The following is a 24,207-nucleotide window of genomic DNA, read 5'->3' on the forward strand; positions in this document are numbered from 1 at the left end:
ATAACTTTTGAACTAGACATCATACAGAGACAAATGACACCACTTTTCTGTAAGATTTTGGCATGAAAAATTGATTGAGAGGGTTGTTTTCACAATTTTAACAGGTTTTGTATAGTAAAACTCGAAAAGAAATCTACATATTAGTCTAGCCAGCCAGCGGTGGGAATAATGGTCATATAGATTTTTGGCAAGGTACATCTCTAGAGTTAGAAAATATGTGATAGCATTGCACCAATGGTTGCTAAATGTGTGTTATCACTCGATTTATAACACCATGCAAAAAAACACTTTTCAAAGCTATTAGTCGAGGTACTTAGGGAGATTTGAGGCTAAGTTCATGCAAATCAAGTCTAAAAGCACCAGATTGTGCCCAGGGCGCTCTAACAATTTAACCAGAGCACCCGAGCTTGTGACCCCGTGGTCACCATGACACAATATGGCTATAACTTTTGAAAGAGATGAGCAGAAATACAGACTTGGTGTTTGTCTTGTGTTTTTTGAGAAAGGTGTTGGAATGCTTATCTTTAGATGTGTGTGGACCCATTATTTGCATGATGGCGGCTACCTGAATATGAGTTTTACCATAATTGTTGATGCTTTTAGCAAACTAGGTGTCTATTTCATGGTTTTTTAGTTTTAGAAACACTACCACAGAAGCCGTTTTGACCATTTTGCCGTTTGTCTGTCTCACTGACTTGACTAACTGAATAACTGGCAGCTGGCTGACCGAAGTACTGACTGGTTGACTGCCTGCCCCTGCAGTAAGGTCCATGGTGGTAGTCTATATAACAGTGTGGCTCAACAGCTCCCTCTAGTGGAATTTACAGATTAACAGACAACAAGCTGCACTGACAGAGAGGCAGTTCCTTTAATCCCCTTATTTTCCTCATACTGTATATTGGTATTAAATACCAGCTGTGTGTGTGTGTGTGTGTGTGTGTGTGTGTGTGTGTGTGTGTGTGTGTGTGTGTGTGTGTGTGTGTGTCATCACCACAGAAGCTGTTTTGAGCATTTTGCCGTCTGACTGACTTGTTGACTGAATAACTGAATAACTGGCCGCTGACTGACTGACTGGTTGACTGCCTGCTAGGGCTGCACGATTAATCGAAATAAAATTGCGATCTGGATTCATACATACTGCCGATCTCATTTCTAAACTAGAAAAGTGCACTCGGTGGAGTGCAGATCTCCGCCAGGACCGCGTTTTCCCCCAAGCTGACCCATAGACCATGTGTGTGACGAGACATCGTCTGAATGCAATGTGTTAGTGAGTGTTGTCACACTGAGGTCCTATTGTAAATCATATTGTTATCGTCTGCTTTTATTTTTATTGTATGTGTTGTAACCCACGTATTTATGTGTTTATGTCAAGTTTTTTATTGTGCGTAAATAGTAAATTTCACTTTTTACGTGTAGGGGGGGCACTTCAATTCTGGGTCACCCAGGGGCATCACACTGTGTTCATCCGGGCCTGGTTCAATGTCCTGTTTAAATGACTGACTGACTGTTTAAATGATATAGAAAATGAGTTTCATTTGGTTTTTCATTGTCCTTTTTACAGTGAACTGTGCAATGCTTTATTTAGCAAGATAAAAACATTGATTTTCTAAATATGGAGGATGCACATAGTCTGAGTTGATTGTTCACCTATGAAACATTTTGGACTGGCTAGTTACCTGGATAAAGCTTGGGACATAAGGGAAAAAAGCTCTTTATCAGGAGTAACTAAGTTTGTAAGAAAAAGGAAAAAAGTTTATGTACAGGATGTATGTACTGTGTGTGTGTATATATATATATATATACAGTATAGTGTGTATATATATATATATATATATATATATATATATATATATATATATATATATATATATATACATACATACTAGGCATCTCGCATGCATGCACACTCGATTCCTAGGCTCGCCCACCCTGCAGCTCGCTGAGCTGGCCCTGTAGCTTGCATACACAGCTCGGCCGCTGCATGTTTATGACATCAGTGATTTATGACTTCACTGACGACATCAGTGGGCCAAAAATTGACATCACTATTGACATCATCAGTGATGTCACTTATGACATCATCAGTGATTTATGACATCACTGATGACATCATCAGTGGGACAAAAATTTAAACAGAGAGAACAGAGAAACATTGCCCACATGCTCCCTTTTATAATGGGATATAGCCATGTGTGTCTTGAAATGGGCCAGAAATGGCATGTCAAAGAAATAAAGACAAACTAACTTACTAACTGTAGCCAATGCATTTACCAAGTATGCCAAACTGAATGCTTGTTTTGGCCTGCTGCCAACATTGACACATGTGAAAACAGTTTTAGATCATTAGCTCACTCATAAACCATGAGCTTGAGAACTATAAATAGGCCACAGGTGAACATTTGTTTTGGACAAGAATGGACGCCAATATTCACTCCTCAATTACCCCATACTCTCCATTCTTGAATCCTATTGAAGTATTCTTCTCTGCATGGTGTTGGAAGGTCTATGATCTTCTCTGCATGGTGTTGGAAGGTCTATGATCTTCTCTGCATGGTGTTGGAAGGTCTATGATCTTCTCTGCATGGTTTTGGAAGGTCTATGATCTTCTCTGCATGGTGTTGGAAGGTCTATGATCTTCTCTGCATGGTGTTGGAAGGTCTATGATCTTCTCTGCATGGTTTTGGAAGGTCTATGATCTTCTCTGCATGGTGTTGGAAGGTCTATGATCGGCAGCCCCACCAACATATTGCCCTTCTACAGGTGATGGATGAGGCTTGTGACATCGAATAGGGCTAATGGGTACTTATGCTGCCTAGCTCAAGGCAAGGTGCCCATTGTTCCAATAGCCCACCATTCCCAAACCCCAACAGTCTGAAAAGTCCATGTCCTTCTCCATCCACAACCAGCTTCTGACCCTAAACCAACCACCTCCGGCATAAGGGGAGTGGCTTTAGGTGCAATATGTTGGACACTTTTCGGACTATCGGGGTCTCGGAAGAATGGGCCTTCAGAACAACAGGCAATCTCCCAAGAGGGGGGTTGGGCTTGGAGGATTACACCGGAAGAAGCACCCATATTTCACATAAAGCATCATGGCAGCTAGGAATAAGGTGGATAGTTTCAAAAATAGTGCCTAAGCAATCAGAGTGGCAAACAACTGTAATTTAAGAGCTTCAAAGAATGTTAAAGAACATGAGAAGTCAAAGTGTGCTCTTCTCTCCTCTCAGATATCAACATGGCAGGAGAGCCAAGGCCGAGCAGACCCAAAGTCCTGAAGCGATCAGCAGCTTCCCTCTACAGGTACACACTGACTCACTGACTGACTGGCTGACTGACTGACTCACTCACTCACTGACTGACTGACTGACTGACTCACTCACTCACTCACTGACTGTCTGACTGACTCACTGACTGACTGGCTGACTGACTGACTCACTCACTGACTGTCTGACTCACTCACTCACTCACTCACTCACTGACTGACTGACTGACTGACTGACTGACTGACTGACTGACTCACTCACTCACTGACTGTCTGACTGACTGACTGACTGACTCACTCACTCACTCACTCACTGACTGTCTGACTGACTCACTCACTCACTGACTGGCTGACTGACTGACTGACTGACTGACTCACTCACTCACTCACTGACTGTCTGTCTGACTGACTCACTGACTCACTCACTGACTGTCTGACTGACTGACTCACTCGCTGGCTGACTCACTCACTCACTGACTGTCTCACTCACTCACTGACCGACTGACTAAATTAAAAGAATGCAACATGTTTATGTTTAAGAAGGTGTTAAAAAATCGTACAATTGAAAGATAGCAAAGCTGTGACCAACACTGACAAAGGAATAACTATTATGAACTGTCTTTGCTTTGTCTAACTTTCTCTGTTTTGTTTTGTTAGCTGTTGTTTTCTATGATGAGCTGTTTCTTGATGAATTTGCCATTTATTCACTCTGATGCTGCACAACTTGAACAAAGCAAATGAAATGATTTGATAAGTGCTAAGGGTAGGCACAGCCTACACCTTTTTTCTTTGTTTTTTTAATAATGACCTAGGATTATCTAGACCACCTGCAAAACTGTAACTGTACAGTATGCAGTTGACCACTGTATTACTGTAATAACTAAACTGATCCATCAGTTAATCATTCAAAAATGCGTAGTCCTTCTCTGTCTTTATTGTACACATTTCATCCACAGATAAACTAAATGGAAAGTTTGGGAAACCCCAAAAGTATTATCATGTGTTGTTTTAAGCATGGGGCATGCGGCCGTGTGTAGAAAGTTAACAGCATTTCCTCACTTTCTTTCTACAGTGACTGTTAGCCTACTGTTTTGTTTGTTTTTTTGCCAGTGGCTACGAGCTTGACTACGACTACTACAGAGAAGACTTCTATGACAGGTAAGAGGGTGGAGCTTAACTATGACTACTACAGAGAAGACTTCTATGACAGGTAAGAGGGTGGAGCTTGACTATGACTACTACAGAGAAGACTTCTATGACAGGTAAGAGGGTGGAGCTTGACTACGACTACTACAGAGAAGACTTCTATGACAGGTAAGAGGGTGGAGCTTAACTATGACTACTACAGAGAAGACTTCTATGACAGGTAAGAGGGTGGAGCTTGACTACGACTACTACAGAGAAGACTTCTATGACAGGTAAGAGGGTGGAGCTTAACTATGACTACTACAGAGAAGAATTCTATGACCGGTAATAGGGTGGAGCTTAACTATGACTACTACAGAGAAGACTTCTATGACCGGTAAGAGGGTGGAGCTTGACTACGACTACTACAGAGAAGACTTCTATGACAGGTAAGAGGGTGGAGCTTGACTATGACTACTACAGAGAAGACTTCTATGACAGGTAAGAGGGTGGAGCTTAACTATGACTACTACAGAGAAGACTTATATGACAGGTAAGAGGGTGGAGCTTAAGACTTCTATGACCGGTAAGAGGGTGGAGCTTGACTATGACTACTACAGAGAAGACTTCTATGACAGGTAAGAGGGTGGAGCTTGACTATGACTACTACAGAGAAGACTTCTATGACAGGTAAGAGGGTGGAGCTTGACTATGACTACTACAGAGAAGACTTCTATGACAGGTAAGAGGGTGGAGCTTGACTATGACTACTACAGAGAAGACTTCTATGACAGGTAAGAGGGTGGAGCTTGACTATGACTACTACAGAGAAGACTTCTATGGCAGGTAAGAGGGTGGAGCTTGACTATGACTACTACAGAGAAGACTTCTATGACAGGTAAGAGGGTGGAGCTTGACTATGACTACTACAGAGAAGACTTCTATGACAGGTAAGAGGGTGGAGCTTGACTATGACTACTACAGAGAAGACTTCTATGACAGGTAAGAGGGTGGAGGGATGGTCTAGCCTGCTAAAACCATCCTGATCACATGAACTCACTTTCTGTTTTGTTGTGCGGATCAGTCTGGCCTCCAGCCCGCCTTGACAGACGACTCCTTCAGCCAATCAGCGTCGGTCAATCCAATCCAAATCCAAAAAATTCCCCCAGCATGACGTGTTCAAGAGCATGATGCAGGTTAGACACCACTTTGCATTCATATGTGGGACTTTTATGTAGCAATTAGGATTCTCTTTTGTTTTTTGTTTTTCTCCACACATACTGTACATGTAGCTGCTTCTAGACTGGTTTTTGTGAAGCATCTGCCATGCGCACATAAAACCCCTCAAATCTAGCAATAACACCTGTGATGATTTTAAAGCAGCTACGAGCAACTTTTTCGATTGTTATTAAACAGTATAAATTTAATATCAATGCATCACATCTTACCTCTAATAGTAGACGAGACCAACGCAGAGTAGTCTCGCTTGAAGCCCGAGTGAATCGGCCAGTGTTAGTCTGTCTGTGGCCAGGGAAGATCAGGAAGTGAAATGAAACGGTTTGCAGCAGCCACTTCGGCCATAACCACAAAATAACTTCTAAAAACCTGTTAGAATATAACGAGAGATGTTCGCGAGAGTATGCGTGGCGTTCACATTGTTTATGCTATGTTGCTAGGCAGCGCGAACAGGTGAAGGCAGGCAGCTGCGTTTCACTTCCGGGTTTCACTTCCGCGTTTATCCGGTCCGGCGGTAAGGAGAGAGAGAGAGAGAGCCCCCTGTTGACGCGAGTTTAGACAGACACAGACTTAATAATCATCTAAGGGAGCAATCTCCGATTCACACGGCTTTGGTCTCAGCTACTATTATAGGTAAGATGTGATGCATCGATATTGTAATTATACTGTTTAATAACAATCGAAAAAGTTGCTCGTAACTGCTTGAATACACAATAATCAATCGCATCATTACCTCCATCACCTCCTCCTGAGCTCCAGTGAGTGCCACTTGCATTCATCTCCGACGATAAAGTTATCCACCTGAGCCCATTCTGCAGCCGGGTTACACGAGCTGAGATGGTCGGTCCACTGTGCGCTCTCATCACTCTGCAAAATGATATTTACACATATAAAAACTGATTGCATATTGGGGGTCAACTATACTTAGTTACGTTTGACTACTGAAACTATTAAAACTGACTAAAGTGCCATATTAACCATAGATAGAGCCCAAACAGAAACTAAATAGTTGCCTTTCGGAGAAAACATGGCTGCACGGAATTTTCTCTGCATGCTCCTTCAGTGCCGAAATGCATTTTGGGCAGTGTTGAATTATCGTACCAGAGGGCCAAAAAGATCATTGTTGGGAGGTAAATTATCATACAAATACGATAATTATCATACATCTGGTGTTTTGGAAAGTTTTCTGCTGTACACATTGACTGTATTAGTATTATCATTACAGTAAGTATAGTGGCCTGAGTGTCATCACAGGTGTTATCTGCACAGATGGATTTTTTTTTATTAACATGTGCATTATAATGGCACCTTTTTCTCCATATTTCTGCCCTGGGGGCATGTTTTAATTTAGTTTTTGTTTTTTTGGGGTATTTTCATAAGACTCTTGAGTCCTAACTGTAAATTCATTTTTTTTTTACCTGCACCACGCTCTCTAAGAACACTGTGTCAGAGAGAAAGCCCACTGAGTTCTCCCAGCATGACGTGTTAAGAACAGATGTTGAAACATGCTGACCAGCTGGGCACCAGCCCTCAGCCCTCAGCGCTGATTTACACCACCGGTCAGACCACCTGCCCCCCCACCACGGTGGACAGCGGCTCAGAGCCAGTCTTTTTGCCCAAAATATGCATAAAATGCACGAGTAATTCAGCAATACAGACAATACAGGCATTCAGCTCATCTGCTGTGCTGCTGTTGCTTAGAAAGCCACACGAGTGCTCACCTTTCTTTCTTTCTTTCTTTCTTTCTTTCTTTCTTTCTTCATGTCTTCCTTCCTTTTCTCTGCCCCTTCATTGTCTCTGTCTCTCCCTGCCTGGCAGGTGGTTACAGTTGTGTGTTGATATTTCAGGGGGAGAAGTATTATCTTTAATATCGTCTCTTCATTCTTTTCTTCTGGACATCAAAAGCAGCAGGGCTGACATCATCTGGGCAGGAAAAAAACAATCGTGTAAATGTGGAGATTATAGACCACATTGAATTATTACTTTAAATCGCTTTAAATCTCTAAGCCGTTATTCTTTTGCAGATAAGACTCAACATAAGAACCTTTTTATTACAAAAGGATTTAAAATGGCTGCAGGGAAAAATGAGGAGAATCTACATCTGCACGGGCAACACTGCTCCTCCACATGTGGCTCGCCATCCGCTTCGCCGTAAAAGTAAAGCAGGTGTAACCAATACATTAATGATGGTTCCATTCCATTTCAGTTTTCCAATGCCATTCATGTTATTGGTTACGCATGCTTTACTTCCTGCTTTACCACCTCAAAATGGTTGCTGTGAAAAGGGCCTATTGAGACTTCACCCTCTTGAGTGATGCTATCTATACCAGTCAAACAACATGGTCCGATACAGCCATGTGGTGTAAAGAAGTGAACAGCCTGGGATGTCTTTTTGTCATTGTTTTGAATGAGAGTGAAGCGTTTTGCTCTGTTTTGAATGAGAGTGAAGCGTTTTGCTCTGTTTTGAATGAGAATGAAGCGTTTTGCTCTGTTTTGAATGAGAATGAAGCGTTTTGCTCTGTTTTGAATGAGAATGAAGCGTTTTGTTCTGTTTTGAATGAGAATGAAGCGTTTTGTTCTGTTTTGAATGAGAATGAAGCGTTTTGTTCTGTTTTGAATGAGAGTGAAGCGTTTTGCTCTGTTTTGAATGAGAATGAAGCGTTTTGCTCTGTTTTGAATGAGAATGAAACGTTTTGCTCTGTTTTGAATGAGAATGAAGCGTTTTGCTCTGTTTTGAATGAGAGTGAAGCGTTTTGCTCGCTCTGTTTGCGTTGCTGAGTGGCTCACGTGTTTCCTCTCTATGCGCACTGAGGGTGGAGTAGCAACCAGGATAAATAAAAGTAAATTAGCACTAAGGGGGATAAAAATGGGATAAAAAAAAATCAGGATTTTTTTTTTTTTTAAACAAAAATGATTTACCGGAAGACCCCAACGATTCAGGAAAGATGTTCAGTTTTGTTCGGCCTCGTTCCGTTTTGTTCTGCCTTCTGTTTTTGTTTGCAGATTATCAAAGAAACATCAAATTGACATTTTTGAATGGAGCCTGGCGTCAGCAAGTGCCCTCCGCCAGTCCATGTTTTATACAAATATTTAGATAAAAGATAAATGTTTAGATAAATGTTTGCAGTCTCTTTTGGGGCATCTGGGTAGTGTAGCGGTAGATTCCCTGCCTACCAACACCAGGGTCGCAAGTTCGTGTCCCCGTGCTACCTCTGGCTTGGTCAGGCGTCCATAGATGCACAATTGACCTATCGCTAAGCCCCACCCCCCGTGCTCACTCGGACAAACACAAGGCATCCTAACTAGAATAAATGGCAGCCGTCACTGTCAAAGTTATATCCCAAGACGCTCTTCACAACTTTCTGAGGCCTGATATCATCTAGAAGCCATCATAAAGTACTTCACTATGCCAGGGAGGGCAATGTACAACATTTAAAGCTATCGATAAAAAGAAATGCGTGGAAACGGCTTAGCAAATCTTTAACCAAACATGCACTTTTAACGAAGGAAGACCGAAGATAACCAGTGGGGATAACAGGCGACTGACATCCAGAATTGACATTTTATTTACTTGAGTAAGCTCATATGACGAATTGAAGAGTTGACGCCTGGCAATCTATTTAATGTAGGCCTACCTCTGTATAATCAAGAAATGTTAAATTAATAGTGTTGATGTTTTTCATAGCGAGACAACAGCACGCACGCATGGGTGTAGCAGATCAGGAGAGGCATAGCATACAGCAGACCACTTTTTCCATCATGTTTTCTCTTTAGACTACCTCACATTTATTTGGGGAACGAGATTAATTCCCTCGTTTTAGGGTTTGACTGGTGTCTGGCGATGTTTTAATCACATCAATCAATGCACCTCTTCAACCAACGCGCATAACGTAATGGCTGGAAACTCGCATAATTCAGCATTTTAGTTTGCCGACTTTCTGAATACCATGATTATTTCATGATACCTTTGGATCATGGAAGGCAAATGAGGGAGAAGACTCATCTCGCTGTCACCACGATTGCAGATTTGACATCCAAACAGCAGCATCATTGTGGATGTGAGTGCATCTACGTTTACTAGTTTAATATTATCAATTGCCTGGCCTCCCAGGATACCTCGTAATGTTGCATTTACCCCCATGCACATTGTTTGACCATTTTTTTCTACTTATAAATGTATAAAACCAGAGGAAACTTGCGTTTTCTAGTGCTTATCTATGGAACTCATAAGCTGAGAATGTCCGAGTGTATTGTAGAGCTGCACGCGCTGTGATTGGCTCGTCTGCATCGTCTGCTTAGCGATAGGTCAATTGGCTGTGTCTGTGGATGGGAAGCCAGATTGAGGGTATATGTCCTGTTCACTGCACTAGCGCCTCCTCTGGTCAGTCGGGGCGCCTGTTCGGGACAGAAGGGAACTGGTGGGAATAGTGTGATCCTCCCATGTGCTACGTCCTGCCAGTGAAGCTCCCTGCTGTCCGGTGAAAAGAAGCGGCTGGCAACTGCGCATGTCTTGGAGGAAGCATGGCGCTAGTCTACGGCTCTCCCCATATTGACAGAGGGTGGAGCAGCGACCAAATGTTTTATGGTCACTCAGGATTCTCTGGAAGACTGGTTGGCTTGGTTCAAGCCTTAAAATTCGTTATAGGATGTTTCGAAATGTCTATGGAGAAAATGAACGGGGAACTCACTTCTGGGGCAAGAAACGTCACATGACCGTTGAGCTCTATACTTTGTGCAAATGAGGTCCATGCCCTGCGCCTCCCCAACTCCTATCTGATCTTTGTAAACCCAAAACAAAGACACAGGGAGACACAGCCTGGCCTATTGTAGGCATCAAATGTGACCAGAAACACAATTCTCCCAGTGGTTTTCATGTAGGAAGAGAACGTTTAGAGTTGGCCGCCATGTTTCTTCTCCGCTCCAAACCGTGGAGGACAGCCCCCAGGCGTGAAAACACACACTTGTGTGGACATGTACCGTAAGCTCCTCCAACTTCTCCCACGCTCCAGGCCGTAGGCATGGGGTCTTTCCTATACCTCAGTTGCGCGTGATTTCTAACCCCACATAGGATAAGCAATAACCACGCCCTGTGGCGCTGGGATTGGCCAGGAGCAACACTGGAGGGCACGCAGCCCAGCGATTTCATGAACCAACTGAATAGCTCTTGAGAACGGACAGCGATTTCGAGAGTGGACATTGAGAGCGGACATTGAAATTAATTATGGTCACCTACCTTCCTTAGCATAGTAATAATAATAAGCATAATAATTGTAATCTACACAATGTACACAATCTACAAAAACATGCAATAATATAAACGGTGTTGTGTTCACGTTCATAGCTCATATAATATAATGTATGATAATCGTTAATTTCAAGCTCAATTCTTACCCAGAGAAAAGGTACAGCACTGAAAATGTAACAAGCAATCGTTTTTTAAACATCTTTATTTTAAAAGATGAAAAACCCCAGGTGCTTTAGTCCCAAGCTTCAATGCTCCTGGCCAATCCCGGCGCCACAGGGCGTGGTTATTGCTTATCCTATGTGGGGTTAGAAATCACGCCTCAGTTGCAGGCATGGTCGTATCCAGGATTTGAGAAATACTGAGGTCATTTTAGCATGGCATGGAAAATTGTGTCCATTTTAAAGTGAAATGCTTCAATCTGGTGCACTTTGAGAGCAAAATTAAAGGAGAATTTCGTTTTTTTTTTAACCTGGATCCATCTCCTGGCATTAATTATGATTTGGCCACTCACCAGGCGATCTCCGCGGCGTTTCTGGCCGTCCTAGCGTTGTTTTGACATCTATGTGGGATTCGAAATAACGAAGGTTATGCCAAACCCCACATAGGTTGCGCTAAAACCACCACCGCAAAGCGTCCTCCTGTACTTGGTCAGTCGGCAGGAAAGTATCGCGGGACTTCACGAGACTTGGTGACCGAGATCACGTTTGAGGTAATTTGATCCCTGTGGGACTCCAGGAAACAGCCTTTGGCGAAATATCACTGTGGTGCTTCTTGAGGGATCAGATTCTGACGATATTTGGCGAAAACGGGAATAAAAATAGCTATTTAGATGCAGGAAAGACAGGCTCACACTTGGCCCCAAGTCAGCTCCATTTTACAACTGACTTGGACGCTATTGATGTCAAAACAACGCTAGGACGGCCAGAAACGCCGCGGAGATCGCCTGGTGAGTGGCCAAATCATAATTAATGCCAGGAGATGGATCCAGGTTCAAAAAAACCGAAATTCTCCTTTAAGAGGCTAGATCTATAAAGAACTACAGACATCATGTTAGATTAATATCCTCTTTACTGTGCTGTTGCTTTACAATGATACAAAAAATAAATGTCTCCCCACATAATATATATTCTGCATACAGGTCACATGGTAGAATACTGCTGGATTAAATACAATGGCCCATCTACACAAACATCACTTACAGGGGAGTTACTTACCCATTCACTTCAATAGAACTGTCCCCAAAGTCTAGCCCCAATCTAGCCTCAATGCAAAATGTGAACGTTGTGGTGAGTTGTCTCTTCCTTCTATATAGCACACAGAGAGGAAGCAAATTGTTGCATTTCTGATCAACTATGTCATATATCATGTTATTTGAAGGCTTTAAAACATGAATAACAGTTGAATAGATCTGGGGGCCGGGGCTATTTTTCTATAAAAAAATAAAAAAATAACAAGGTCATGACCTTTGTGTTCTCAATGGTAGTTACGGCCATGGCTGCAGGTTTGTTCTCTCGTGTTGCGTGTGTGTGTGTTGTGTGGCGTCTCGCTCTGCCCGCTCCCTGCACACCTGCTCCGCATCTCCTAATCAGCTGTGAGGAGCAAGGAAGAAAACACAGACAGAGCCCCATGCGCCACTGACCCCAGGTCAGATCTTAAACTCCCGTGAAACCCAGAAGATTCCCACTGAAGACAGCCACCACCAAGATTAGCCATCACACATATTTCCTCCACACACACACACACACTAAGGTGACCAGACGCTCCAAACTTAGGCAAAATTTTGGATTGTCTCGTTTTTGTATTTCATAGATTATAACATTGGATATTTTAATGATATTGAGTGCCGAACTGGGAATGTCCCTGATTTTCATTTCAGAAATCTGGTCACCTTAACACACACACACACACACACACACACACACACACACACTCCCTGCCAAATTTCTGCCTCCTATGGGTGAAAACTGTGCCCGCTAAAGGGTGGTGAACTTTTTACCGACCGACTGACCAACAGAGTGACTTATACAGCTGCTCGCCATGCTGGCCACCACAGCTACAAATCTTTCATAGGCCCCTAACCCTAACCCTTACACACTGTGTAATCATGAGAGAATTCACTCTTATGTCCCTTTGCACATTTTAGACACATTTTATTTTATTTTATGGTATCATCCTGGACTTGTATGTATTTACTTTTTTAATTGCTCACATGCATCTGTCCAAACTGAAATCACATTGTCAAGCCTCTTCACACATGTGATGTTGATTGGTTCATGTGTTACATGTTTACTGTGAAGCTACGCCACCTTGTGGGAGTTACAGGATATAATCAGGGGCACCATTGTTGTCTGTTTTTCTAAAATGTTGGCCGTTTGAAGCCAGATTATCTCATTTTAAATTCACATTAGGATTCGACTGTTGTGATGTCATTATTCTGTTTTAACTATCAATATTTGCTCCTTTTCTCATTAGGGTAAATACTGTATATTTATTTAGAGATTTTTGTCAATTATTTGTGCTGTTATGGTATGTTATGGTTAGCTTAGTCACTCACTTCTACACTATAGCTTCTACACTGCTGCCACTTTTCTTGAAATATAGCTAAATCTTGCTTCACCGAAAATGTTATTCCACACTTCTACACTGTCCTGTGTGAATAGGACTGTAGTCACATGTAGACACATTTAACGTCTTTGTTATTTAACATTAACCCAAATCATAACCCTAACCTTAACCAAGTTGTTTTAGTTTGTCTAACCAAAATCCAACGTGTTTGCAAAGTGTGGAAATGTACAAAATAAAGACATGTATATTGTATGATCTCTTTATCTATTGCACTAAAAAGATTCCTCCTGATTCCTCTCCTCTTCTCTCTCCTCCTCTCTCTCACTCCCCCTCTCCTCAGGTTGTTTGAGTATCGTGGCAGGGTGTCCCCGGTCCCTCGGGTGCTGGCCGTCAAGCGCCCCCGGGTGGCCGTGCCTCTGCTGCGCCGGGTCAAATCGCTGCCGGTCAAGCTGCTGGCGCGCAACGCCTCCGTCCTCCCCACCAGCAACGGCGACAAACAAAGATGTAAGTTCCACCTACTCTATCTATCTATCTATCTATCTATCTATCTATCTATCTATCTTGTTTTCTCTCTCTTTGTACCTTATCTCTGTGTCTCTGTAAGTTTAGTTTTAAATGTCATTTCAGCCCGGGTCTCATTCCCAACGCATCCTGTTTCTTTGCCATTTTTATTTTTATTTTTTATACATACACATGCATACAGTATACACTTACAACAGTTAAGAGCAAGGGGTACTAACAGCCATTTCACATTTAATGAAGCACTTTTATAATCCCCGTGCCCAGTGGAGCTGTCACTTTTTCCAAAAATAACGTTTGAACAAACTTTAATTGCCCCTCAATTTGTTCGAATATATACGAAGTTAATTGGTTAATTCAACCCCCCAGCAGCCCATATACATTACGGAGATAGTCATCTTGTCATCTTTTCACTTTGATGTCGTAATGACCAGCTGTTGAGAGCTGATGAGTCGCATTGAGGCTAGTGTTGTGGTTGTCCGCACCTTTGTTGCTTTGTTGTTGTCGTCTGCATGAAGCTGGCCGCACTGAAATGAGAGACACGGAATCCTGACAAGGTTTGTCTTGTGTCTCTCATCAAACAACTTGTGTCAAGACATGTCAGGTGGTCAGGATAGGTCAAACTGTTAGTCTAGGTGTTTGGTGTGCAAATTTAAAATAATAGCAGGAACGCCAAAAATTGCAATCAGGGGACACGGCTGCAGCTCGATTCCTAAGATGTAAGATAGGGTTTTAAAGAATATGTCCCAAAATGAATGTAAGCAGGGGCGTGGCTACATCTGTCACATGTGTTCTCTACATTGGGATAGATTTGTGACAGTCTGGCTTTAGAATAATGGAGCCTGTGCAGCATCTTGAATTGTATGAGACCCAGCCGAGCACATGATGTTGTAGAAGTAACCCTATCAACTGCTCCAGCCCAACAATCATCAGAGAACTCAGCATTTCCTTTTTCCTATATACTATTTCCTCCTCCCAGGCTGATTTAGCTTTCACAACATATGTATTATTAAAGGACATAATGGAGGAGTAAATCTGAGATATAAGTGATCTCTGATCTACCTCCAGCTTTCATCTCTCTCCTTTTCAATGGTGACCTGTCTCTACCTCCAGCTTTGATCTCTCTCCTTTTCAATGGTGACCTGTCTCTACCTGCAGCTTTGATCTCTCTCCTTTTCAATGGTGACCTGTCTCTACCTCCAGCTTTTATCTCTCTCCTTTTCAATGGTGACCTGTCTCTACCTCCAGCTTTCATCTCTCTCCTTTTCAATGGTGACCTGTCTCTACCTCCAGCTTTGATCTCTCTCCTTTTCAATGGTGACCTGTCTCTACCTCCAGCTTTTATCTCTCTCCTTTTCAATGGTGACCTGTCTCTACCTCCAGCTTTCATCTCTCTCCTTTTCAATGGTGACCTGTCTCTACCTGCAGCTTTCATCTCTCTCCTTTTCAATGGTGACCTGTCTCTACCTTCAGCTTTCATCTCTCTCCTTTTCAATGGTGACCTGTCTCTACCTCCAGCTTTGATCTCTCTCCTTTTCAATGGTGACCTGTCTCTACCTTCAGCTTTCATCTCTCTCCTTTTCAATGGTGACCTGTCTCTACCTCCAGCTTTCATCTCTCTGGTGACCTGTCTCTACCTGCAGCTTTGATCTCTCTCCTTTTCAATGGTGACCTGTCTCTACCTTCAGCTTTCATCTCTCTCCTTTTCAATGGTGACCTGTCTCTACCTTCAGCTTTCATCTCTCTCCTTTTCAATGGTGACCTGTCTCTACCTCCAGCTTTGATCTCTCTCCTTTTCAATGGTGACCTGTCTCTACCTTCAGCTTTCATCTCTCTCCTTTTCAATGGTGACCTGTCTCTACCTCCAGCTTTCATCTCTCTGGTGACCTGTCTCTACCTCCAGCTTTCATCTCTCTGGTGACCTGTCTCTACCTTCAGCTTTCATCTCTCTCCTTTTCAATGGTGACCTGTCTCTACCTTCAGCTTTCATCTCTCTCCTTTTCATATTTTTATTTTTATTTTTTATACATACACATGCATACAGTATACACTTACAACAGTTAAGAGCAAGGGGTACTAACAGCCATTTCACATTTAATGAAGCACTTTTATAATCCCCGTGCCCAGTGGAGCTGTCACTTTTTCCAAAAATAACGTTTGAACAAACTTTAATTGCCCCTCAATTTGTTCGAATATATACGAAGTTAATTGGTTAATTCAACCCCCCAGCAGCCCATATACTTTACGGAGATAGTCATCTTGTCATCTTTTCACTTTGATGTCGTAATGACCAGCTGTTGAGAGCTGATGAGTCGCATTGAGGCTAGTGTTGTGATTGTCCGCACCTTTGTTGCTTTGTTGTTGTCGTCTGCATGAAGCTGGCCGCACTGAAATGAGAGGCACGGAATCCTGACAAGGTTTGTCTTGTGTCTCTCATCAAACAACTTGTGTCAAGACATGTCAGGTGGTCAGGATAGGTCAAACTGTTAGTCTAGGTGTTTGGTGTGCAAATTTAAAATAATAGCAGGAACGCCAAAAATTGCAATCAGGGGACACGGCTGCAGCTCGATTCCTAAGATGTAAGATAGGGTTTTAAAGAATATGTCCCAAAATGAATGTAAGCAGGGGCGTGGCTACATCTGTCACATGTGTTCTCTACATTGGGATAGATTTGTGACAGTCTGGCTTTAGAATAATGGAGCCTGTGCAGCATCTTGAATTGTATGAGACCCAGCCGAGCACATGATGTTGTAGAAGTAACCCTATCAACTGCTCCAGCCCAACAATCATCAGAGAACTCAGCATTTCCTTTTTCCTATATACTATTTCCTCCTCCCAGGCTGATTTAGCTTTCACAACATATGTATTATTAAAGGACATAATGGAGGAGTAAATCTGAGATATAAGTGATCTCTGATCTACCTCCAGCTTTCATCTCTCTCCTTTTCAATGGTGACCTGTCTCTACCTCCAGCTTTGATCTCTCTCCTTTTCAATGGTGACCTGTCTCTACCTGCAGCTTTCATCTCTCTCCTTTTCAATGGTGACCTGTCTCTACCTCCAGCTTTGATCTCTCTCCTTTTCAATGGTGACCTGTCTCTACCTCCAGCTTTGATCTCTCTCCTTTTCAATGGTGACCTGTCTCTACCTCCAGCTTTGATCTCTCTCCTTTTCAATGGTGACCTGTCTCTACCTCCAGCTTTGATCTCTCTCCTTTTCAATGGTGACCTGTCTCTACCTTCAGCTTTGATCTCTCTCCTTTTCAATGGTGACCTGTCTCTACCTCCAGCTTTGATCTCTCTCCTTTTCAATGGTGACCTGTCTCTACCTCCAGCTTTGATCTCTCTCCTTTTCAATGGTGACCTGTCTCTACCTTCAGCTTTGATCTCTCTCCTTTTCAATGGTGACCTGTCTCTACCTTCAGCTTTCATCTCTCTCCTTTTCAATGGTGACCTGTCTCTACCTCCAGCTTTCATCTCTCTGGTGACCTGTCTCTACCTGCAGCTTTCATCTCTCTCCTTTTCAATGGTGACCTGTCTCTACCTTCAGCTTTGATCTCTCTCCTTTTCAATGGTGACCTGTCTCTACCTTCAGCTTTGATCTCTCTCCTTTTCAATGGTGACCTGTCTCTACCTTCAGCTTTGATCTCTCTCCTTTTCAATGGTGACCTGTCTCTACCTCCAGCTTTGATCTCTCTCCTTTTCAATGGTGACCTGTCTCTACCTTCAGCTTTGATCTCTCTCCTTTTCAATGGTGACCTGTCTCTACCTTCAGCTTTGATCTCTCTCCTTTTCAATGGTGACCTGTCTCTACCTCCAGCTTTGATCTCTCTCCTTTTCAATGGTGACCTGTCTCTACCTTCAGCTTTCATCTCTCTCCTTTTCAATGGTGACCTGTCTCTACCTTCAGCTTTTATCTATCTCCTTTTCAATGGTGACCTGTCTCTACCTTCAGCTTTCATCTCTCTCCTTTTCAATGGTGACCTGTCTCTACCTCCAGCTTTGATCTCTCTCCTTTTCAATGGTGACCTGTCTCTACGTTCAGCTTTCATCTCTCTCCTTTTCAATGGTGACCTGTCTCTACCTCCAGCTTTGATCTCTCTGGTGACCTGTCTCTACCTTCAGCTTTTATCTCTCTGGTGACCTGTCTCTACCTCCAGCTTTCATCTCTCTGGTGACCTGTCTCTACCTCCAGCTTTCATCTCTCTCCTTTTCAATGGTGACCTGTCTCTACCTTCAGCTTTCATCTCTCTCCTTTTCAATGGTGACCTGTCTCTACCTTCAGCTTTCATCTCTCTGGTGACCTGTCTCTACCTTCAGCTTTCATTTCTCTCCTTTTCAATCATGTCATCGTTTCTCTCTCCCCCCCCCCTCTCTCTCTACTTGCATTCTGACGCCAACCTCCCATCCATCCACCTCCATTTCTCTCTCCCACCTTTCTATCTCAATCATCCATTTATCTCCTTTTCAATCATCCCCCAGTGATTCCATGTTCTTCTGCTTCTGTCTCAATCCTATTTAGTGTTGACTTGCATTCTGACCCTACCCCCTCTCTGTTTCTCTCTCCCTGACCCCCTCTCTCTCCTTCTCTCTCCCCATCTCTCTCCTTCTCTCTCTCTCCCCATCTCTCTCCCCCTCTCTCTCCTTCTCTCCCCCCCCTCGCTCTCCTTCTCTCTCCCCATCTCTCCCCTTCTCTCTCTCTCCTTCTCTCCCCCCTTCTCTCTCCTCTCTCTCCCCCTCTCTCTCCTTCTCTATCTCCCTGTCTCTCCCCCTCTCTCCTTCTCTCTCCCCATCTGTCTCTCTCTCTCCCTCTTCCAGCAGTGAAAGGTACAGAGCTCCAGGCGATCAAGTCGGAGTTGACTCAGATTAAAGCCAACATCGAGGCCTTACTGGGAAGATTGGAGCAGATCACAGAAGACACACACATCACCGCCACAGGTGACACAAACACACACACATGCAGCAGATTCCTCACATTTTCAATTTAGTAAAAGAAAAAAGTTGCACTAACAAAAGAAAATATGATTGTAACAACAGTCTAATTTAAAAAAATAACCAATAACAAATAAGTGGGCGGGGGCGAATGCTTAAAGACGAGCTGAACCCAAGTGGCGCGAGGGTCAGAGACGTATCGGACTGAAAACAAATCTTGCCTGAGATGACAGAGGGTTGAGAGGCGGGCTATAGCATGTCGATGATTTGATTTGACAATTCTGGGGACTGGATTTGGCGTTGGCCAATCCTGGCGTGTTCTGCCCACAAATTGAGTGGGATTCAGCATGTTGTGGTGCTACGCGAGTGGGATCCGCAGATAACCGAGGAACTGGTTGGCGCCGCGTGTTTTGCTGTTTGAAAGCCGAGGCAAATGTGCCGCCTGCCGGTCTGGAATCTCCGTGGGGCCGTGGGTAAGACCCGCAGACATTAAAGTCCCTGGAAACCAAAATCCACAAAAACGTTCTAACTATGTTATTTAGGGTCTTATGTGAGTAATTGTGTGCCTCAGAAAGTATGAGACATTACTTTCAACCCAAAGCCCGAAAATCGCCACTTTTCTACAAGGTCTGGATTTCCACTTCCTCATTGAAGACAGCAGCGCGTGAGATGCTCAAATGCAAAATCTTATGACGTCATAAGCTCTATATAACCTTTGTACACGCGCGCAACCCGCCCTTTTCCTTTTGTCCGTTCTTATAAAAACCTTCTTGCCCCCACAGCGCTCGCTCAGTGTCTGTCTGTCTCCCTCCCACCCTGTGTGCTCTCCGAGCAACGAGCGAACACACACACACGCGCACACACACACTCCATCTCTCTTTCCTTCTCTCTCTCTCTCTCGCTCTCTCTCTCGGAGACCTGCAGTCTTGCACGCACACACACACACGGGACACGCCCACACAGTCCGCGGGAGAAAATACACTCTAAAATCTAATTGATTCTCATGACTTTTGTCATGACTGTCAAACCTAAATTTATATACTTTGCGACGTTCATCATCGTTCAAATTTGGCTGGTGGCTTATTAACATTCCTTGTTCCTGTGATGTGATGAACTCAAAATGCTAAATAATAAAAAAATATTTCTGGTTTCCAGGGACTTTAACGTTATTCCTGGAATGCGAGTTTAACGAGCCAGTTAACATGTCTTTGCATTCTTTTTTTTCTTAAGAATATTTTTTATTGCAAATCAGGGTACATTGGTAAACAGTAAAGCAATCATATTTTCATTTTTCCACAAGAACTACAACGATAACATGCAATTTGGAATGTACAGCTCTCCTTTCTCCCTTCCTTAAAGGATCATTTTGTTTTTTTTCACCCTGGACCCTATTTTCCACACTGTATGTGTCTAAGGGACTCATCCTGACATAATTTTTCAAATTGGTTGAGTACTCATCGAGATAGCCTTGTTTACAGCTCGTCAAACTACTACCAGTGTAACCCAGTCGGGCAATTGCGCACCGTCATTCCACGTTCGCTAAAACTGCTTGTTTTGCGGCTGGGAGACTCAAACTGTCATTATAGTGTCTGGCAACATGGTAACGACTCTACACATGAATATTATTCTCGGACAGAGAAAATGTGCGTGAACAGGCGAGGAGAGAGAGAGAGAGAGAGAGAGAGGAGCAGAATTGTCTCCAGCACAGAGCTGTTGATGAGAGAGAGAAAATCCTCCATGTTGACACAGGGCAAGCTTCCGTGTATTGCTGGTTGCCCCTCTGCCTCGCCTGTTCATACGCCAATTTTCTTTGTCCTGGGTGAATACTCAATTCTGATTGTTGATCTGGGGACAATAATATGGCTGGATAGCTAGCTGGTCTTGTTATTAAACATACTGATAAATTATATTCACTGTTTATCAACTGTACACAATGTTATTGATTTTGAAACTTGCTAGCATAACATTAGCTTCCTGGCTCTGAGCCAAAGGTTTCAAGATTATATGAGCTGAGCGGAATAGATTGTCTCCGGTTGTCAAGTCGTATCCTAAGTTTGTCCTATTCACTGGAGCAGCTAACAACATTTCCATTTCATGAGATACTGATGAGAATGTAATGATGCTTATTAAGCATTAAGTAACCCTATCATTAAAAGCGTTGACCGTAAGCTTGCTCTCAGTGACTTCATGCCTCGACCCAACCACAATACCTTAGGTAACATGAACACCATCATGACATGATTACTAGCCTCATTAGTTAACAGTTAATTAAGGGTTTAGTTAACTAAGCCTGTGTGTGTGTGTGTGTGTGTGTGTGTGTGTGTGTGTGTGTGTGTGTGTGTGTGTGTGTGTGTGTGTGCACGTGCGTGGGTGTGCATGCATGTGTCCGTGCATGTATGTGTGTGTGTACGTGCGCATGTTTGTGTGTGTGTGAGCAGAGCAGAGGAAGGCAGAGTGTCAGAGCGAGGAGGCATGGCAGGACGAGGAGTCGAGCTCAGAGCTGGAGGAAGAGCAGAGACACCAAAGTGAGGAAGAGGGGGAGGAGGAAGAACACACTCAGGACGACAGCCCTGCCCACATGGTGAGTGTGACAGAGTGTGTGGTCCATAGACCGTCTAAAACAGGGATGGGCAACTTTGATGATAGAGAGGGCCACAACAAAATGTCCTCGCTATCAGAGGGCCAGATTTTGCTGAGGGCTGGGGGCCGAACGGGGGCATTTGAAGCCAGCTTTAGAGGAATAACTCATTTTAAATGAACAGTTGTGACAGTGGTGTAGTGGTCCCTGGAGAAGTGGGTAGAGTGTAATTTACGCCCCCCCCCCCCCCCCAGGCTGCTTTTCTATATAACTATACTTACTAGTATAGTTATTACTAGTACTAGCAAACTACTTTTGCTGGGCAGTCATTATTGGTGTCTACAAAAACAACAACATTTTGATTGAATTATAGGCTACAATGTAACAATGAGAACGATTAGGCGACCATAACTTGAACATTACTGAATTTGATACACACATTTCAAACCAACTCACTAAGTTAATTTGAACCCAAGTAGCTGCCAAAAATAATGAAAGCATTCAAGTAATTGAGGGATGCATTATTATAGAAAGCAGGCTAAATTGCCCCCCCCCCCAATGTGTGACTGTTTCTCTCTTGACATACAGTAACAGGTTTTATTTTGAAAATCGAGAGGATGTTTTATTTTATTATTCTCGTGAATACCTGCCCAGCTCGATCTGCTCTGTGCTGCTTGACGAGATAAGTGAAAATACAGAGGCCGATTTGTTTAGTGGAGCAGAGCAGAGAGCCGCTTCGGGGACGTGTCTGGTGGACACAGGTGTTCACTAGACAGGCTGTGACCAGCTCCGGTGTCTGCCTCGAGGTCCTAATGCAGCGTTTCCTGGTGGAATCTCAATCTGCCGGTAGAAGTGGGTTAATCTCTCCAGGCAGACTTTTTTTTAACGGATGGGTTCCCAGATTGGAAGGGGGTAGACTCAAAACCATCTGAAAAATAAGTGGGTAGACTCCGTCTACCTGCGTCTACCCTCCACTACACCACTGAGTTGTGATGTCATTATTCAGTCTTAACCACCAATATTGATCCTTTTCTCATTCACTCCTATGTCACCACCTGCTCTCCCTGCAAGGCTTGAAATTAACTTTTTTGACCACCTGCCAATATGGCTGCTAGATTTTAAAGTTACCGGCCAATTAGAATTTCCACTAGCCAAAATGTTTTTCTTGAAATAAACCAGAATATGAGTGTGTTAATTTAAGCATAATCAGTAAGTGGCCCGGGATTCTCAAAGCCTGTGTTGAGGGTCACACGAACAAAAATGCACTCTTGAAGCTAAATAAATCCAAAACCAATGAGTTAATTATTTAAATTTTTACTTGTTTACTACTTGTTTACTACTTGTTTTTACTTTTTGCTACAATGTAGAACATTCATTTCTTACACATGAGATTACTTTTAGCCTTTTACAGTAGTCATAAAGACTATTGAAAGATATTCCATATTCCAGACTGAAATGTTATAACAGAAGTGGAGTACTGGCCAGAATTACATGAACATTTGGACACTTATTCAGCGGGTATCTTTCATGTTGCATTCAGGTGCACTGTAAAAAAAAGAAAGAAAATAATTTGTCGCAATTCCAGCGCGGGCCACTAGTTGCCCACCCCTACTAAAATACGGTATATGGACAGAGTGAGTCACTGTGATGTCACCCATTTGTTCTAAAGATACTCGAGAATCGATTAATGGCCAGAAATCGCTCCAAAATACCAAATTAAGACACCATAGACACCATTTGTATCAAAAACGTTTGACATTTGGAGATTGCATTTATTTGTATTTTTTGTTCCGGAAATGGATCAGAAACCCCCTTATAGTCAAAACCACATCTGCTGAATGTCCTAGTTTGTGGTTGTAAAGCTTCATGAGACTGTGATTATCCTAGAGCAGTGATTCCCAAAGTGTGGGCTGCGGCCTCACTGGTGGTCCGTGGAGGTACTGCCGGTGGTTCGCAAGTGGTCTGCACTCCATAAAATCTATTTCGTAAGTAAAAGTGCAACACAGAACTTTTCTGGAAGCGCACACAACAGAGCAGAAGTAACAGAGCAGAATACCAGTTAGCAGGCTATCTAGGCTGAAAGAAGCGCAGTGATTAAATTAACGATTAAATGGGTCAGCTATCGAGCACAAACAATGGACACTTTTCAGCACACAGCCATGTCAGCTGTTAATGAGCTGTTAATGAGCGGCTAACGTTACATTACGTACCTTATGAGAATTACAAGCTAGTGAGTGATAATGGCGTCATATGCGGTCAATGCTCCAAATAGCTAAATGTTACTGGAATAAATCTGGGCTAGCTTGAGAAAGTATTTACTGTCTCGCTCTCCTCCTTTCTAACTACTGATTAACGTTAGCCACGCCACAGTGCTACATAACCATAATCACAGCTGAATATGGACAGGTGCACGCTGATCAGCTCTGAGTCTGTTATCATTTCAGCACAATTAGGTTAAAGATATGCTGCAAATAGCTTTCTGTTTATTTATAATTCATTGGGCTATCAGGTATAGTGCACTCAGTACACTGCACGCAATTTAGTTCATAGAGATTTTTTTGTGGGGGGCGGGGGGGGGATGCGACACTCTTAAGTTGGGAACCTCTGTCCTAGAGGTCACAATATCTCATTTTATACAGTGATGTCAAGTTTTCGAAAAATGGTCTCACTGCAATGAAATGGCTACTATGGGGAATAACATCACACATACAATTGGGCAAGTTTTATCAGGCCTAGATTATGGAGAA

At 43.1% G+C, this 24,207-nt stretch overlaps 1 protein-coding gene across 1 annotated transcript; it reads left to right on the forward strand.

Annotated features, from left to right (window-relative positions):
- Nucleotides 1-3,227: 3,227 nt before the first annotated feature.
- LOC310771126 (RNA-binding protein Raly-like) lies at nucleotides 3,228-21,463 on the forward strand (the record flags this gene model as incomplete). Its single annotated transcript, XM_083663791.1, has 5 exons — nucleotides 3,228-3,300; nucleotides 5,345-5,389; nucleotides 13,774-13,937; nucleotides 18,769-18,888; nucleotides 21,318-21,463. Coding segments are annotated over 5 exons (548 nt in total), but the record flags the coding sequence as incomplete, so codon positions are not given.
- Nucleotides 21,464-24,207: the final 2,744 nt, after the last annotated feature.

Source organism: Poromitra crassiceps (assembly GCF_964638095.1).
Source record: "Poromitra crassiceps genome assembly, contig: HAP1_SCAFFOLD_1227, whole genome shotgun sequence".
NCBI lineage: Eukaryota > Metazoa > Chordata > Actinopteri > Beryciformes > Melamphaidae > Poromitra > Poromitra crassiceps.